Source organism: Hyperolius riggenbachi, chromosome 10 (assembly GCF_040937935.1).
Source record: "Hyperolius riggenbachi isolate aHypRig1 chromosome 10, aHypRig1.pri, whole genome shotgun sequence".
In the NCBI taxonomy this organism is placed as follows: domain Eukaryota; kingdom Metazoa; phylum Chordata; class Amphibia; order Anura; family Hyperoliidae; genus Hyperolius; species Hyperolius riggenbachi.
In genome coordinates, this window is record NC_090655.1 from 281778166 (window position 1) to 281797547 (window position 19382).

The window sequence follows — 19382 nt, forward strand, 5'->3', positions numbered from 1 at the left end:
CAGCCAAATAGATTAGCAGGACAGCCAGGCAACTGGCATTGCTTAACAGGAAATAATTATTATTGCCTCCGTATACTTCTCATTTCATGTGTACTTTAAAGGAGTACTATCGATTGAAACGACTTTTTTTTTTAATACTCTAGATTAGTGTACACATTACCACTAGTGCTAGGGGCACTTTATTTATTCACCCAGGTCTCTCTCTCACTATCCATGATTAAAAATTCATTTCTCACACAGCTCATAGTAGTTTGGGTCACCCTGAGCTGCTTGGTTACTCTGTCACACAGCTCACAAATATATTTCACTGTGTCACTCACAGCATGCAGCAGACATGAGGAGAAATAGGCTGATCTGAGGTGGTAACAGGTAACTAAATGAGCTAGAATATTGCTGGAATATAACTAGCTATAACACTAGTCTGTGTTTACACTCAGACTGGCTGCCTGCTTGTGGTGATTCACTCCAGGCTGCATCCACTTTACAAGCTGCTGAGAGGGGCAGACCACTGTCTACAATTAGCATTATTAGTATCTTTATCAGTCAAGAGAAGCAAAGATAAACGCACATTGCTAGAATCTTTAACCCCTTACCACCATATCAACAAGATTCTTTCAGCAAGGTGATAATTAAACTATAAACTGAGGAGTTGATAGCATCTCCCCTTTGCAGAGACATGGTCTAGCCCTCTGGGAGCTCAGTATTAGATACATTTTGTATCCAACACTGACGCCAAAACTGACGGAGGATTTTACAGCTGAGAGGAACAGCTGTGTGAGGAATCAAATTGCTCCTAGTACTTGCCCTAATGTGTGCTACAACATACAGCATTTAAAAATAAATGCATACATCGATAGTATTCCTTTAAGGCCTCTTTCCCACCAAGACGTTATGGTCGCATAACGTGCCCCTAACGCAATGCCTGGTGGTGTTGGAGGAGGATGCCAGAGTGAGCCGCATTGTGCGGCTGTTGGTGCGCCTTTTTTGTCTCATACTTTGCGGGGACCACGTGATCGGAACACTCCGCATCACGTGGTACCGCCAGCCAATCAGCGGCCGCTCCAGGAAGAAAACACTGCAGAAGTGATGGGAAGTCCGGCAGAACTTCCCATCACTACGCGGCAGTGCAGTGAATATTAATTAGCCATGTGGCTACCAATAGCGGACTCTCCCCTCCTCAAAAAAATAAAATAAAAACACAATAGTGAGCATGTGCAAACAGTCTAAGAACACACAGCATGCTGCACTTTCATAGAACATGCAGCGTTACAATGTAACGCAACGTGGGCACTGTGAACAGCCCATTGATTTTTCATTGCTGTGAGTTGGGCTGCGTTACAGGCTGCTGTAACGTGCGCCTGTAATGTCTTACTGTGAAAGCAGCCTAAGGCTGGTTATACACTTTACAAGCCAAAAGGAAAAAAGATGGGCTGAGCTGCATAAAATACCCTCTATTGTGGCTGGGTAGACACAATGGTTACAGCAGCGGAAGGAAAGGAGATGTTTGACAGCTGTTTTGCAGGGATTAACCCTGCTTCATCAGAGACAGTCTCTGATGAAGCAGGGTTCCTCCCTGCGAAACGGCTATCAGACATCTCCTTTCCCCCACTGCAGTAACCATTGTGTCTACCCAGCCACAATAAAGGGTATTTTATGCAGCTCAGCCCATCTTTTTTCCTTTTGGCTTGGAATCTGTGGACTGTTTTGCTGTAGGTACGGTAAGGCCAATGTGGTTTTTGATTCATCCCTGCTGCATTTAGTGCCAGTTTGCTGTTTCTTCTATCCCTGGTTATACACTTTAGGTGTGTGGTGGCGTGCGAGAGAGAGCGGCGCCGGTAGAATTGGGCGCAGGACACAGCCGGTATATGGCTGATCCTGCTTCTGCACAAGTCCCGGCCGCGTTAATTACTATTCCCCCTCCAGCCCGCCATGGATGGTGGGGAATGAAATAATTCGGCTTCCAGCGATTGCTGGAGGCCGAATTATTGTTTTAAAAACAACTTCAGCTCTGTCTTCTGACGGCGCTGAAGTTACTCCCTGTGCCTTCTATAGCCGTAGTTACAGCCTATGGTGGCGCCGTCTGCTCCGAAGTCTCCAGCGTGTTCGGTGTGGTGTGATGCCCCACCCCCACTGCATCGCAATGCACAAAACATATGACCGTGCAGCAGAGTACACTGACAGGGTAATATATACAGTGCTCAGCATAAATGAGTACACCCCACTACATCTGTCAGAAAACCTTTATTTTCCTTTCAGTATTAACATTTTCTATCAGATACTGTTCTACAAAATCCTCCCACAAATGTGGCCATTGATTGCAAACAAGATTTGTTATTTGCACACACAAAAAAGTGATTTTCCTAACAAATTCATTCATGCCCATGTCGCAAAAATGAGGACACCCCAATTATAGCCTCTGGAGAAAAGCCACACTTAGGGCTCAGCCACCCTATAAGCGCTTTTCTGAGCGCTTGTGATTGATTAGCGCTTTTTATAAATTGCTCCCAATCGCTTTCATTAAAATCGCTGTAAAAATTGTTGCGATTTTTCCAATACACGATTTTTACCATGATTTTAATGAAAGTGAATGTGAGTGATTTTTAAAAAGCGCTCAGAAAGTGCGAATCAATTACACAAAGCGCTCAGAAAAGCGCTTTTAGTGTGGCTGAGCCCTAAAGACTACAAGATTCATTTAGGAGGCGTCCAGCAGACAGGTGACAATAAAAGGGCATTACTTAAAGGGACACTTAAAGTGAACCTCCAGACTAAAAATCTACTCAGCAGAACTGAAAGGGCTTGGTGTTTCTTTAACAGTTACACAGCATCAGAACTTTGTTTTTCTTACCCAAGCATCATTTTTAGCTGCACAGAAGAAAACTGCCCGGGCATTTTTCCCCTGATGCTGTGCAAAGCATGATGGGATTTCTGATGTTGTTGTTCTCCTTCTGCTGTTTTGGTGCATTTTTTAAAATGTTGAATTTGAAATTTGAAGCCTAGCACGTTCGGCTGGAAGTGGGGTGATCAGCACACAGGACAGTTGGAACTGTGTCTCCTGCTCCTTGTCACCTCCTTTCAACCAAAAAGATGGCTGCCCCATGAAAAAGATGGCTGCCCCCATGAAATCACAAACATTCCCCTGTTCTTTTAAAACAGGGTGGGTAAGAGATTATCTATTTATTTTAATTAACATAACTAATAAAACTTAATGACAGTATGCTTGTTTAGGCTGAAGTTCCTCTTTAAAGCGACTCAGAGATGAGTCTCACTACAATTTTTTTTTTTTTTACTTACCTGGCGATTCCTCCAGCCCTATAAGCACAGATGTATCCCTCGCTGTCCTCCTCAGCTCTGCAATCTTCAGCCGCAATCTTCCCCGCTAAGCGGCTAATCTTCTCCGCAAGTACAGAAGGCCCCGGCTGATGTCACTCAGGCAGACTGAGTCTGTCAGGAGCATCATTCTCTGCAAATACTTTATAAAAATTCTGTGAAATTCAAACATGGACAGTGAAATGCATATGTAATGTAAGTACAGAAGGCCCCGGCTGATGTCACTCAGGGAGACTGAGTCTAAGTGAGCTGCTTACCGGGGGTTGACTGCGGGAGAGCGGCTGCGCTGAGCAGGATGGCGAGGGACACATCCATGCTTATGGGGCTGGAGGAAGCCCCAGGTAAGTAAAAATACAGCAATTATTTCATCTTTGAGTCTCTTTAAGCCAGGAATAAAAAATCAGTTTAACTTTTCTGGGGGTTCTACTAGCTGGCGGTGGGGAACTGGAGGCTCCGTGAGTGACTGCGAGGGCACGGGACCGCTGCAGGGGGCTGGTAGAAGCCCCAGGCAAGTAAAACTGATTTTTTTTTATTCCTGCCTTAAGGGTCCCTTTAACAAAGAAAAGCCCTTCCCATGTCATGCTGTCAGCAATGGCTCCACATCGAAGAGAAATATCAAAAAATCTGATAAAGGAATTCATTACTTTACACAAAAAAGGTGAGGGCTGCAAGAAGATCAGCAAAGCTTTACATAACAGTCAAAATAATGTAGCAAAATATATAAAAATGTAAGAAAGATGAAAGTGCATCCATCTTATGCTGGGTACACACGTTGTGATTTCCCGCGTGATTCGCGGGATTGATTCAATCGTTTCAATTATTTCCAACATGTTCGATCAGGTTTCGATGGATACAGCCGTCGATTTTGCATACTTAATATGCAAAATCGACGGCCATCGAAGCCCGATCGAACATGTTGGAAATAATCAAATCGATCCCGCGAATCGCGCGGGAAATCGCAACGTGTTTACCCAGCATTACAGAGACGTCCAGGCTGTCCACGGAAGTTAACATCTCCCAGGAGCGTCTTCTGATGAGAAGGGTTGAAGACAATCGCCATGCAAGTTCACTGCTGTTAGCTAAAGCAGTAGAAAGCCAAACTGGAGTGACCGTTTCCCATGACACCATACGGCACACACTGCAGAGGAATGGCATGCATGGGTATCGTCCTTGAAGGAAGCCTGTCCTAAAGCCCAGGCACAAAAAAAGCACGCCTAGAATTTGCTAGGGCCCATGCTGAAAAAGATGAAGACTACTGGGACTCTATACTCTGGAGTGATGAGACAAAGATCCCTGTTTTTGGAACTAATGGTTTAAAAAACTTTATGGTGTCATAAAGGTGAGGATTTCAAAGAAAAATGCATTGTGCCTACAGTGAAACATGATGGTGGTAGTGTCCTTATGTGGGGCTGCATGAATGCTGCTGGTGTTGGGGAGCTGCATTTCATTGATGGTATCATGAAATCAACAATGTACTGCTCTATACTGAAGGAGAAGATGCCGCCATAACTCCGTGCACTTGGTTGTTGTGCACTTTTCCAACGCGACAATGATTCAAAACACACATCTAAAGATACTGTTGCTTTTCTGAAGAAGAACAGGGTGAAGGTGAGTGAATGGCCAAATATGTCTCCTGATCTGAACCCAATCAAACACCTGTGGGGAATTCTGAAGCGACAAGTTGAGCTTCACTCTCCATCCAGCAATCAGGCTCTAAGAGAGGTTATTCTTGAAGAATGGATGTTGCAATATGTCACCAACTTGTTCATTCCATGCCTAGAAGATTTGGTGCTGTCCTTAAAGATAATGGTGGTCATACAAAATACTAGATGATGTAGTAGTTTTTGTTGTGGGGTGTATTCATTCAACTAATTTGAGTAAAACTGAATATTTTGTGCTCAAAGTTGTATTATTAACCTTAATTTCATGTAATGGAGTTAAACAAGCGTTCAATAAAACTCAGCCTTGTGAACATTTTGGAAATTGTTCTATTGTTCATTAACCACTTAAGTACCAGCGGTCTCTGCCCCCTTAAGGACTTGAGATTGCCGGTACAGGAATGGCCGAATCCCACCGAATTGTCGCAGATACCTGCCGCAACCACCATCACAGCCGCACATCGGGAACCTGGGCCACCCACTCTGCCGTCTCTATGATGGCAGAGTTCCTGTGAGCCGGTCAGGAGCTGCTTTCATTGGCTCCGGACACTGTCTTTCAATGTAAGCCAGTGGGAGTTGCTTACATTGATAGACACGGCCAGGAGCCAATGAAATAGGCTCCTGACCCGCTCACAGGGCTCTGCCATCATAGAGCTAGGCAAAGGCAGTGAGCTGCAGGGAATAAGCGGCGAGATCGGCAGGAGCAACGGAAACGGCGGAAGTGCACAGCGGCGGCTAAATCTACGCCCTGCCAGCCAGGTAATCACCAAAACAGGGCTTAGATTTCAATCAGCTCGGTAGCTCAAGTAGCTAAGCTACAGATTAAATTCATACTTTTTAAAGGGGGTGTACTCATTAATGCTGAGCACTGTATATCTGTATACACTGTATATCTAAGCCTATGAATAGGGAAGAGCAGGCACATTGTTTGTTTGATTTCATCTAAATTGGTCCATTTTCATTTACTAATCTTTTTTGCAGAACTGAAGCGAATGAATATTAAATTTCACCTTACAATATTTTGAAAATATTTTGGGGCAAAATTATATAGAGGAATAACACCAACTTAGCAGTTAATCACAAAGCCCCCGTACATGCTAGGATCATCAAATTTACGGAGTATGTTAAAGTGAACCCGAGGTGAGAGTGATATGGAGGCTGCCATATTAATTTCCTTGTAAACAGGGCCAGTCGCCTGGCAGCCCAGTAATGCCATTTCTCCCCCAGTATAGCCATGTCCTCCCCTGTGTTCCCCAGCATTGCCATTATCTTCCAGTATATAATGTCCCCCACCCCAGTAATGCCATTTCTCCCCCAGTATAGCCATGTCCCCCCTGTGTCCCCCAGCATTGCCATTATCCTCCAGTATGTAATGTCCCCCACCCCAGTAATGCCATTTCTCCCCCAGTATAGCCATGCCCCCCCCTGTGTCCCCAGCATTGCCATTATCCTCCAGTATGTAATGTCCCCCACCCCAGTAATGCCATTTCTCCCCCAGTATAGCCATGCCCCCCCTGTGTCCCCCAGCATTGCCATTATCCTCCAGTATGTAATGTCCCCTACCCCAGTAATGCCATTTCTCGCCCAGTATAGCCATGTCCCCCCCCTGTGTCCCCCAGCATTGCCATTATCCTCCAGTATGTAATGTCCCCCACCCCAGTAATGCCATTTCTCCCCCAGTATAGCCATGTCCCCCCCGTGTCCCCCAGCATTGCCATTATCCTCCAGTATGTAATGTCCCCCACCCCAGTAATGCCATTTCTTCCCCAGTATAGCCATGTCACCCTGTGTCCCCCAGCATTGCCATTATCCTCCAGTATGTAATGTCCCCCACCCCAGTAATGCCATTTCTCCCCCAGTATAGCCATGCCCCCCCTGTGTCCCCCAGCATTGCCATTATCCTCCAGTATGTAATGTCCCCTACCCCAGTAATGCCATTTCTCGCCCAGTATAGCCATGTCCCCCCCCTGTGTCCCCCAGCATTGCCATTATCCTCCAGTATGTAATGTCCCCCACCACAGTAATGCCATTTCTCCCCCAGTATAGCCATGTCCCCCTGTGTCCCCAGCATTGCCATTATCCTCCAGTATGTAATGTCCCCCACCCCAGTAATGCCATTTCTCCCCCAGTATAGCCATGCCCCCCTGTGTCCCCCAGCATTGCCATTATCCTCCAGTATGTAATGTCCCCACCCCAGTAATGCCATTTCTTTCCCAGTATAGCCATGTCCCCCTCTGTGTCCCCAAGCATTGCCATTATCCTCCAGTATGTAATGTCCCCCACCCCAGTAATGTCATTTCTCCCCCAGTATAGCCATGTCCCCCTGTGTCCCCGAGCATTACCATTCTCCCCCAGTATGAAACGTCCCCACCCCAGTAATGCCATTTCTCCCCCAGTATAGCCATGTTCCCCCTGTGTCCCCCAGCATCTCCATTATCCTCCACTATGTAATGTCCCCCACCCCAGTAATGCCATGTCTCCCCCAGTATAGCCATGTCCCCCTGTGTCCCCCAGCATTGCCATTATCCTCCACTATGTAATGTCCCCCACCCCAGTAATGCCATGTCTCCCCCAGTATAGCTATGCCCCCTGTGTCCCCAGCATTGCATTATCCTCCACTATGTAATGTCCCCCACCCCAGTAATGCCATGTCTCCCCCAGTATAGCCATGTCCTCCCTGTGTCCCCCATGTCTACAAGAAGTTCCCACTACCCCCCACCATTATCAGGTAGGTCAGATGAGGGTCATCAGTGACTCTGTACTGTATGACTTTGTTTCCTTCTGTGAATGCCGTTATGTGTTTACATTTCCTCTCATTTTGTGCACTTAGGGTGGTGAACTGATACATGTAAGCGCTGTGTTTAAAGAGGAAGAAGAAGAGATGTATGTGAGGAGTAATAAGCAGTCTGTGGAGGAGGGTGACATGATGAGGACAATTAAAGAGGAAGAAGAGACGTATGTGAGGAGTGATCGGCAGTCTATGGAGGAGGGTGACATGATGAGGACAAGTAAAGAGGAAGAAGAAGAGATGTATGTGAGGAGTGATCAGCAGTCTATGGAGGAGGGTGACATGATGAGGACAATTAAAGAGGAAGAAGAGATGTATGTGAGGAGTGATCAGCAGTCTATGGAGGAGGGAGGCATGATGGGGACAAGTAAAGAGGAAGAAGAGACGTATGTGAGGAGTGATCAGCAGTCTATGGAGGAGGGTGACATGATGAGGACAAGTAAAGAGGAAGAAGAAGAGACATATGTGAGGAGTGATCAGCAGTCTATGGAGGAGGGTGACATGATGAGGACAAGTAAAGAGGAAGAAGAAGAGATGTATGTGAGGAGTGATCAGCAGTCTATGGAGGAGGGTGACATGATGAGGACAAGTAAAGAGGAAGAAGAAGAGACATATATGAGGAGTGATCAGCAGTCTATGGAGGAGGGTGACATGATGAGGACAAGTAAAGAGGAAGAAGAGACGTATGCGAGGAGTGATCAGCAGTCTGTGGGGGAGGGTGACATGAAGAGGACAAGTAAAGAGGAAGAAGAGACGTATGCGAGGAGTGATCAGCAGTCTGTGGAGGAGGGTGACATGAAGAGGACAAGTAAAGAGGAAGAAGAAGAGACGTATGTGAGGAGTGATCAGCAGTCTATGGAGGAGGGGGACATGATGAGGACCAGTAAAGAGGAAGAAGAGATGTATGTGAGGAGTGATCAGCAGTCTATGGAGGAGGGAGGCATGATGGGGACAAGTAAAGAGGAAGAAGAGACGTATGTGAGGAGTGATCAGCAGTCTATGGAGGAGGGTGACATGATGAGGACAAGTAAAGAGGAAGAAGAAGAGACATATGTGAGGAGTGATCAGCAGTCTATGGAGGAGGGTGACATGATGAGGACAAGTAAAGAGGAAGAAGAAGAGATGTATGTGAGGAGTGATCAGCAGTCTATGGAGGAGGGTGACATGATGAGGACAAGTAAAGAGGAAGAAGAAGAGACATATATGAGGAGTGATCAGCAGTCTATGGAGGAGGGTGACATGATGAGGACAAGTAAAGAGGAAGAAGAGACGTATGCGAGGAGTGATCAGCAGTCTGTGGGGGAGGGTGACATGAAGAGGACAAGTAAAGAGGAAGAAGAGACGTATGCGAGGAGTGATCAGCAGTCTGTGGAGGAGGGTGACATGAAGAGGACAAGTAAAGAGGAAGAAGAAGAGACGTATGTGAGGAGTGATCAGCAGTCTATGGAGGAGGGGGACATGATGAGGACCAGTAAAGAGGAAGAAGAAGAGACGTATGTGAGAGGTGATCAGCAGTCTATGGAGGAGGGTGACATGATGGGGACAACTATAGAGGACACTTTATCAGAGAACAAAACAAGTGAGTAAACCATATTACATATCTTTTCTTAGTTGTTATGACCATGTCACTGCTCACAGACTGGCCATATTAGAGGTTGTACTAAATACTCATGTTAGATTTTTGTCATCTAAAACAATTATTCTTGAAATTGTCTCATAAGACACTTAGGGGTTGATTCATAAAGTATTAGCACATTCGGTAATGCAGAAAACAGCTGACTTTACCGAGCACTTGGGAAAATGTTGATTTATAAAGGCTGTTACCGCATGAAAAGTTGAAGTTACCGAGCAGCGAGGTAAATTACTGACTTGTGCAGTAAATACCTCAACACACGTCAGTAAATGTCAATTCATAAAGGATAGATCATGCGGTAAAAGCCTGAAATTATTACCGTCACCTCTGGTGTGGCGAGATGAGAGCGGAGACTGTGATACTGTGGGAAGCCAGCATGACTCAGACAATCAGAGAGGGCTAAGCTATGACTGACAGGAGCAGAAGCCAATAGAAACAGCTCCTGTCTCCTGCAAGTTGGGATGATGCATTTTTATAGGACATGAAGCCTCCTCCAGCGGGTGCAGCTTTTCTACCCCCAGGCAGTGAGCAGAGAGAACGGAATAAAAGAAGTTTCCCCTGTCTCCTTTCAGACGTTTAACCTCTTCAGTTCCTGTTTGAAGATGCAGAGTAGCTAGTGGGGAAATCATCTAAGCAGGGCGTGTGTAAAGTCTCCGGGAAGTTCATGTACTGTAAGCTGTGGCAAATAAATAAAATGTTAAGAAAGACTAATAGACAGATTCAGAGTGGGCAGTATAACACAGTATAGCAAAACATGTACACCTAAAGGGATGTCAGGATGCCTCTTATTATAATTTATTATTTAGTATTTATATTGTGCCAACATCTTCCGCAAGGCTGTACAGAGTATGTTGTCACTTAACTGTCCCTCAGAGCAGCTCACAATCAAATCCCTACCATTGTTGTTTGTCTGTGTACTGTATGTATTGTGTAGTGTATTTATTGTAATCTAGGGTCAATTTAGGGGGAAGCCAACTAACTTATCTGTATGTTTTTGGGATGTGGGAGGAAACTGCAGTGCCCAGAGGAAACCCACACAGACATGGGGAGAACATAGAAACTCTTTGCAGATGTTGACCTGGCTGGGATTCGAACCAGAGACCCGGCACTGCAAGGCGAGAGCGCTAACCACTACGCCACCGTGCTGCTCTTACTAACGTAATGCTATCTCTGCACAGAGTTTTGTCTACTGAAGCTGGTAAATTACTGAACATCTACCGCACCTGTGAACATTGTTATGAATTATCACACAAGAGTCTAAAATACCGAATGTGGTGATTTACTGAGCACTTTACATTTAAAGGCACTGTGCTCTATGAATTGAGGCCTTAGTGTTTGTGTTCTGTGATAAACTGATTATGGTAACCGTGCATTACAGTACACAGATTGGTGACTTAGTGTTACTGGCCTGTAATAAGCTGATAATGGTCACTGTACATTACTGTACACAGATTGGTCACAGTAGGGGGGTGACTTAGTGTTACTGGCCTGTAATAAGCTGATAATGGTCACTGTACATTACTGTACACAGAATGGTCACAGTAGGGGGTGACTTAGTGTACCAGCCTGTAATAAGCTGATAATGGTCACTGTACATTACTGTACACAGATTGGTCACAGTAGGGGTGACTTAGTGTTACCGGCCTGTAATAAGCTGATAATGGTCACTGTACATTACTGTACACAGATTGGTCACAGTAGGGCGTGACTTAGTGTTACTGGCCTGTAATATGCTGATAATGGTCACTATACATCACTGTACATAGATTGTTCACAGTAGGGGTGACTTAGTGTTACCGGCCTGTAATAAGCTGATAATGGTCACTGTACATTACTGTACACAGATTGGTCACAGTAGGGGGTGACTTAGTGTTACTGGCCTGTAATAAGCTGATAATGGTCACTGTACATTACTGTACACAGATTGGTCACAGTAGGGGTGACTTAGTGTTACCGGCCTGTAATAAGCTGATAATGGTTACTGTACATTACTGTACACATATTGGTCACAGTAGGGGTGACTTAGTGTTACCGGCCTGTAATAAGCTGATAATGGTCACTGTACATTACTGTACACAGGTTGGTCACAGTAGGGGTGACTTAGTGTTACCGGCCTGTAATAAGCTGATAATGGTCACTGTACATTACTGTACACAGATTGGTCACAGTGGGGGTGACTTAGTGTTACCGGCCTGTAATAAGCTGATAATGGTTACTGTACATTACTGTATACAGATTGGTCACAGTAGGGGTGACAGTGTTACTGGCCTGTAATAAGCTGATAATGGTCACTGTACATTACTGTACACAGATTGGTTACAGTAGGGGTGACAGTGTTACTGGCCTGTAATAAGCTGATAATGGTCACTGTACATTACTGTACACAGATTGGTCACAGTAGGGGGTGACTTAGTGTTACTGACCTGTAATAAGCTGATAATGGTCGCTGTACATTACTGTACACAGATTGGTCACAGTAGGGGTGACTTAGTGTTACTGACCTGTAATAAGCTGATAATGGTCGCTGTACATTACTGTACACAGATTGGTCACAGTAGGGGTGACTTAGTGTTACCGGCCTGTAATAAGCTGATAATGGTCACTGTACATTACTGTACACACATTGGTCACAGTAGGGATGACTTAGTGTTACCAGCCTGTAATAAGCTGATAATGGTCACTGTACATTACTGTACACAGATTGGGCCCAGTATGGGGTGACTCAGTGTTACCAGCCTGTAATAAGCTGATAATGGTCACTGTACATTACTGTACACAGATTGGTCACAGTAGGGGTGACTTACTGTTACCGGCCTGTAATAAGCTGATAATGGTCACTGTACATTACTGTACACAGATTGGTCACAGTAGGGGTGACTTAGTGTTACTGGCCTGTATTAAGCTGATAATGGTCACTGTACATTACTGTACACAGATTGGTCACAGTAGGGGTGACTTAGTGTTACTGACCAGTAATAAGCTGATAATGATCACTGTACATTACTGTACACAGATTGGTCACAGTAGAGGTGACTTAGTGTTACCGGCCTGTAATAAGCTGATAATGGTCACTGTACATTACTGTACACAGATTGGTCACAGTAGGGGTGACTTAGTATTACTGGCCTGTAATAAGCTGATAATGGTCGCTGTACATTACTGTACACACATTGGTCACAGTAGGGGTGACTTAGTATTACTGGCCTGTAATAAGCTGATAATGGTCACTGTACATTACTGTACACAGATTGGTCACAGTAGGGGTGACTTAGTGTTACTGGCCTGTAATAAGCTGATAATGGTCACTGTACATTACTGTACACAGATTGGTCACAGTAGGGGGTGACTTAGTGTTACCGGCCTGTAAAAAGCTGATAATGGTCACTGTACATTACTGTACACAGATTGTTCACAGTAGGGGGTGACTTAGTGTTACCAGCCTGTAAAAAGCTGATAATGGTCACTGTACATTACTGTACACAGATTGGTCACAGTATGGAGTGACTTAGTGTTACCGGCCTGTAATAAGCTGATAATGGTCACTGTACATTACTGTACACAGATTGGTCACAGTAGGGGGTGACTTAGTGTTACCGGCCTGTAATAAGCTGATAATGGTCACTGTACATTACTGTACACAGATTGGTCACAGTAGGGGGTGACTTAGTGTTACCGGCCTGTAATAAGCTGATAATGGTCACTGTACATTACTGTACACAGATTGGTCACAGTAGGGGTGACTTAGTGCTACTGGCCTGTAATAAGCTGACAATGGTCACTGTACATTACTGTACACAGATTGGTCACAGTAGGGGTGACTAAGTGTTATCGGCCTGTAATAAGCTGATAATGGTCACTGTACATTACTGTACACAGATTAGTCACAGTAGGGAGCTGGCTTAGTGTTTCCGGCCTGTAAAAAGCTGATAATGGTCACTGTACATTACTGTACACAGATTGGTCACAGTAGGGGTGACAGTGTTACCGGCCTGTAATAAGCTGATAATGGTCGTTGTACATTACTGTACACAGATTGGTCACATTAGGGGTGACTTAGTGTTGCTGACCTGTAATAAGCTGATAATGGTCACTGTACATTACTGTACACAGATTGGTCACTGTAGGGGTGACTTAGTGTTACTGGCCTGTAATAAGCTGATGGTCACTGTACATTACTGTACACAGATTGGTCACAGTAGGGAGTGATTTAGTGTTACCGGCCTGTAATAAGCTGATAATGGTCACTGTAAATAACCGTACACAGATTGGTCACAGTAGGGGGTGACTTAGTGTTACTGGCCTGTAATAAGCTGATAATGGTCACTGTACATTACTGTACACAGATTGGTCACAGTAGGGGTGACTTAGTGTTACCAGCCTGTAATAAGCTGACTATGGTCACTGTACATTACTGTACACAGATTGGTCACAGTAGGGGGTGACTTAGTGTTACCAGCCTGTAATAAGCTGACTATGGTCACTGTACATTACTGTACACAGAATGGTCACAGTAGGGGGTGACTTAGTGTTACCGGCCTGTAATAAGCTGATAATGGTCACTGTACATTACTGTACACAGATTGGTCACAGTAGGGGGTGACTTAGTGTTACCAGCCTGTAATAAGCTGCTAATGGTCACTGTACATTACTGTACACAGATTGGTCACAGTATGGAGTGACTTAGTGTTACCGGCCTGTAATAAGCTGATAATGGTCACTGTACATTACTATACACAGATTGGTCACAGTAGGGGGTGACTTAGTGTTACCGGCCTGTAATAAGCTGATAATGGTCACTGTACATTACTGTACACAGATTGGTCACAGTGGGGGGTAACTTAGTGTTACCAGCCTGTAATAAGCTGATAATGGTCACTGTACATTACTGTACACAGATTGGTCACAGTAGGGGGTGACTTAGTGTTACCGGCCTGTAATAAGCTGATAATGGTCACTGTACATTACTGTACACAGATTGGTCACAGTAGGGGTGACTTAGTGTTACTGGGCTGTAATAAGCTGATAATGGTCACTGTACATTACTGTACACAGATTGGTCACAGTAGGGGGTGACTTAGTGTTACCGGCCTGTAATAAGCTGATAATGGTCACTGTACATTACTGTACACAGATTGGTCACAGTGGGGGGTAACTTAGTGTTACCAGCCTGTAATAAGCTGATAATGGTCACTGTACATTACTGTACACAGATTGGTCACAGTAGGGGTGACTTAGTGTTACCGGCCTGTAATAAGCTGATAATGGTCACTGTACATTACTGTACACAGATTGGTCACAGTAGGGGTGACTTAGTGCTACTGGCCTGTAATAAGCTGATAATGGTCACTGTACATTACTGTACACAGATTGGTCACAGTAGGGGTGACTTAGTGTTATCGGCCTGTAATAAGCTGATAATGGTCACTGTACACAGATTGGTCACAGTAAAGGAGCTGGCTTAGTGTTTCCGGCCTGTAATAAGCTGATAATGGTCACTGTACATTACTGTACACAGATTGGTCACAGTAGGGGTGACAGTGTTACCGGCCTGTAATAAGCTGACAATGGTCGTTGTACATTACTGCACACAGATTGGTCACATTAGGGGTGACTTAGTGTTACTGACCTGTAATAAGCTGATAATGGTCACTGTACATTACTGTACACAGATTGGTCACTGTAGGGGTGACTTAGTGTTACTGGCCTGTAATAAGCTGATGGTCACTGTACATTACTGTACACAGATTGGTCACAGTAGGGGTGACTTAGTGTTACTGCCCTGTAATAAGCTGATAATGGTCACTGTACATTACTGTACACAGATTGGTCACAGTAGGGAGTGATTTAGTGTTACCGGCCTGTAATAAGCTGATAATGGTCACTGTAAATTACTGTACACAGATTGGTCACAGTAGGGGGTGACTTAGTGTTACTGGCCTGTAATAAGCTGATAATGGTCACTGTACATTACTGTACACAGATTGGTCACAGTAGGGGTGACTTAGTGTTACTGGCCTGTAAAAAGCTGATAATGGTCACTGTACATTACTGTACACAGATTGGTCACAGTAGGGGTGACTTAGTGTTACCAGCCTGTAAAAAGCTGATAATGGTCACTGTACATTACTGTACACAGATTGGTCACAGTAGGGGGTGACTTAGTGTTACCGGCCTGTAATAAGCTGATAATGGTCACTGTACATTACTGTACACAGATTGGTCACAGTAGGGGTGACTTAGTGTTACCAGCCTGTAATAAGCGGAAATGGTCACTGTACATTACTGTACACAGATTGGTCACAGTAGGGGTGACTTAGTGTTACTGGCCTGTAATAAGCTGATAATGGGCACTATACATTACTGTACACAGTTTGGTCACAGTAGGGGTGACTTAGTGTTACCGGCCTGTAAAAAGCTGATAATGGTCACTGTACATTACTGTACACAGATTGGTCACAGTTGGGGTGACAAAGCTCTACTGGCCACACAAGAGAGTGATAAATGTACATTACAAGGGACATATGAGTGACATGAGGAAACAATGGTGATAAGAAGGTGTAAGTGACACCACATTGTATTGCAAACAAAGAACAAGTTGGCCCTTTAACCCTCTGGGCGATAATCCCGAGCTGAGCTCGGGGTAAGCCACCGCTGAGGATTTCTCAGGCCCTGGTGGGCCGATTTGCATACATTTTTTTTGTTGCACGCAGCTAGCACTGTACTAGCTGCGTGATAATATACCGATCGCTGCCGCTCCACGCTGATTCACCGCTACCCGCTGTGTCGCGCCCCCCCAGACCCCGCGCGCAGCCTGGCCAATCAGTGCCAGGCAGCACTGAGGGGTGGATCGGGACTCCCTCTGACGTCACGATGTCGTTGACGCCGATGACGTCATCCCGATCGTCGCCACAGCGACGGGGGAAGCCAAACAAGAAATCCCATTCTGAACGGGATTTCCTGTTTGCTCTGATCGCTTGAGGCGATCGGAGGGGGTGTGGGTATGCCGCTGCACAGCGGCTATCATGTAGCTAGCACTAGGCTAGCTACATGATTGAAAAAAAAATGTGCTGCACCGCCCCCTGGCGGTATTATTGTATCGCCCAGGAGGTTAAGAACTGCACCACAACTGAATAAGTCAAATCAAAAATAGCCTTTATTAGTATAATGTTATGAAAGAATTAAAAACATATTAAAAATAAGAACACCTGGATGGCAAAGGCTCAATGAATCCAATACTATTATGCTCCATATAGAATATATCTCGTACAGTATGACAGGTAATACATCCAAAGGGACAAACACAACTCCTGCCCTGGGGCGCAAGGTAAAGATGAATGAGGGGCAGTGCTAGAGGTAGGAGAGTTTCTGCAGGACAAGGGACCGTGCACACTAAGGAGGTGGAAAAGAAAGTGCCAATAGAGGAGTAGCGGACCGGACACTGCCGGAAGAGGAGAATCGCCCAAAGCGGAGAGGAAAAGAATGGCAGCGCAGTGATATAATCAGGGAGGTAGAACCGCCAAACAATTGTGTAAGTGCGCGCTTACCGGTAAGGAGATGAGAGAGGAGCGCGAGCCACCAGTGTGATCACCAAGGTGCTGACTGCTTTCCATGTATGGCCAATGCTGTAGCTGTAGGGAGGGTCAGTGACATGCAAATAACTCTGACTTGTATGCTAATTATATGTAAAGTTATGCAGCTGCTGCATTTGGCTTGTTTCTAATCTGCATAAACTTTGCATCAACTTGGAATTATCAGCAGCTCACTGACCATCCATAATGATAATTGTTCCACTCCTCAGAATTCTCTAACAGGAAGTGATGATGTTTCTCTATTTGCAGCGCGGAGTCCCGGCATCAGGAACCTCTCAGAGACTCGTCTCTCTGTATCCACAGACTGTACAACGGATGATGATGTCACTGGACAAGAGTCTCCTGCAGATATCCTGGTGACCCCAAATATTCCCCCAGACTCCCCTCACCTGTCTAACCATGAGGGGCTTCATACCCAGCACAGCTCTCCCCCTGCTGGAGGGTCTTATTCCTGTTCCATGTGTGGGAAATGTTATAAGTGGAAATCAAATCTTGTCAGACATAAGAGATCTCACACTGGTGAGAAGCCCTATTCATGTGCTGAGTGTGGGAAATGTTTTGTTCAGAAATCACAGCTTGTCAGTCATGAGAGATGTCACACTGGTGAGAAACCCTATTCATGTGCTGAGTGTGGAAAAGGGTTTGTGCAGAAATCAGATGTTGTCACACATGAGAGACTTCACACTGGTGAGAAGCCCTATTCATGTTCTGAGTGTGGGAAATGTTTTGTCCGTAAATCACATCTTGTCCAACATGAGAAATCTCACACTGGTGAGAAGCCCTATTCATGTGCTGAGTGTGGGAAAGGGTTTGTGCAGAATTCAGAGCTTGTCATACACGAGAGATCTCACACTGGTCTGAAGCCCTATGCATGTGCTGAGTGTGGGAAATGTTTTGTACAAAAATCACATCTTGTTCAACATGATAAATTTCACACTGGTGAGAAGCCATATTCATGTTCTGAGTGTGGGAAATGTTTTAGGCAAAAAGCACATCTTGATACACATGAGAGATCTCACACTGGCGAGAAGCCCTATTCATGTGCTGAGTGTGGGAAATGTTTTGCACGTAAATCACATCTTGTCCTACATTATATATCTCACACTGGTGAGAAGTCATATTCATGTTCTGAGTGTGGGAAATGTTTTGGGCAAAAACCACATCTTGTCACACATGAGAGATCTCACACTGGTGAAAAGCCGTATTCATGTGCTGAGTGTGGGAAATGTTTTGGGCATAAATCACAGCTTGTCACACATGAGCGATCTCACACTGGTGAGAAGCCCTATTCATGTGCTGAGTGTGGGAAATGTTTTGGGCATAAATCACATCTTGCCAGACATGAGAGATCTCACACAATGTGTTAAGTGCTCTTTTCTAATCTTTCATTTATGCTAGATGCACATGGCAGCGTATTGCATAGAATCCTGAGAACTCTCTCATGCTGCTCAGTGCATTGCTGTGCAAAGCCCCTGAGCTGAGATGATGAGATAAACACTGGTACATGTAGTACATAAAATGTAGGTGCATTTTCACGTTTCACAGATAGTCTCAGGAAGCATCTCTATGCGGGATTCTGGCACAAGCTAGTGCAGCGTGTGATAATATGCAGCTCACTGTCAGTAATCACTGTGACTGGCTCCTCCAGGCATCTCCTGATTTCTCTACAGAATTGTATAGGTTACGTTATAGATCTATATTGTTACACCCTCACAGAGGAAGACTGGCAGCTATATTACCTGATAATACTATAAATATGATAGCAGCAAAACATGAGGTGTTATAAGTCAGATGTATTCCCAGGTCTTATTATACTCCAGCACAAATAATGCCGATACACCCCAATGCCTCAGTGCTGCACCCCAAATGTAAATTAGGAGATGATTGGATACAGGTGTTTGGGCTGGAGGTGAGATACAGGAATTCTGGGGTGGAGAGGGGGGCAGGTTATTGGTATATGTGTTACAGTCACTGCTATAGACACCCCAATGCCTCAGTGCTGCACCCCAAATGTAAATTAGGAGATGATTGGATACAGGTGTTTGGACTGGAGGTGAGATACAGGAATTCTGGGGTGGAGAGGGGGACAGGTTATTGTTATGTGTTACAGTCACTGCTATAGACACCCCAATGCCTCAATGCTGCACCCCAAATGTAAATTAGGAGATGATTGGATACAGGTGTTTGGGCTGGAGGTGAGATACAGGAATTCTGGGGTGGAGAAGGGGGACAGGTTATTGTTATGTGTGTTACAATCACTGCTATAGACACCCCAATGCCTCAGTGCTGCACCCCAAATGTAAATTAGGAGATGATTGGATACAGGTGTTTGGACTTGAGGTGAGATACAGGAATTCTGGGGTGGAGAGGGGGACAGGTTATTGTTA

At 45.0% G+C, this 19382-nt stretch overlaps 1 protein-coding gene across 1 annotated transcript in view; it reads left to right on the top strand.

The window, feature by feature from the left end:
* LOC137537252 (uncharacterized) overlaps positions 1 to 19382 on the top strand; it is a 1269057-nt gene that overhangs the window by 55143 nt on the left and 1194532 nt on the right. Inside the window, exons 10-11 of the mRNA XM_068259342.1 lie at positions 7816 to 9352; positions 17245 to 18355. Of these exons, the coding sequence (XP_068115443.1) occupies positions 7816 to 9352; positions 17245 to 18355 (2648 nt within the window). The remainder of the gene's footprint in view (positions 1 to 7815; positions 9353 to 17244; positions 18356 to 19382) is intronic.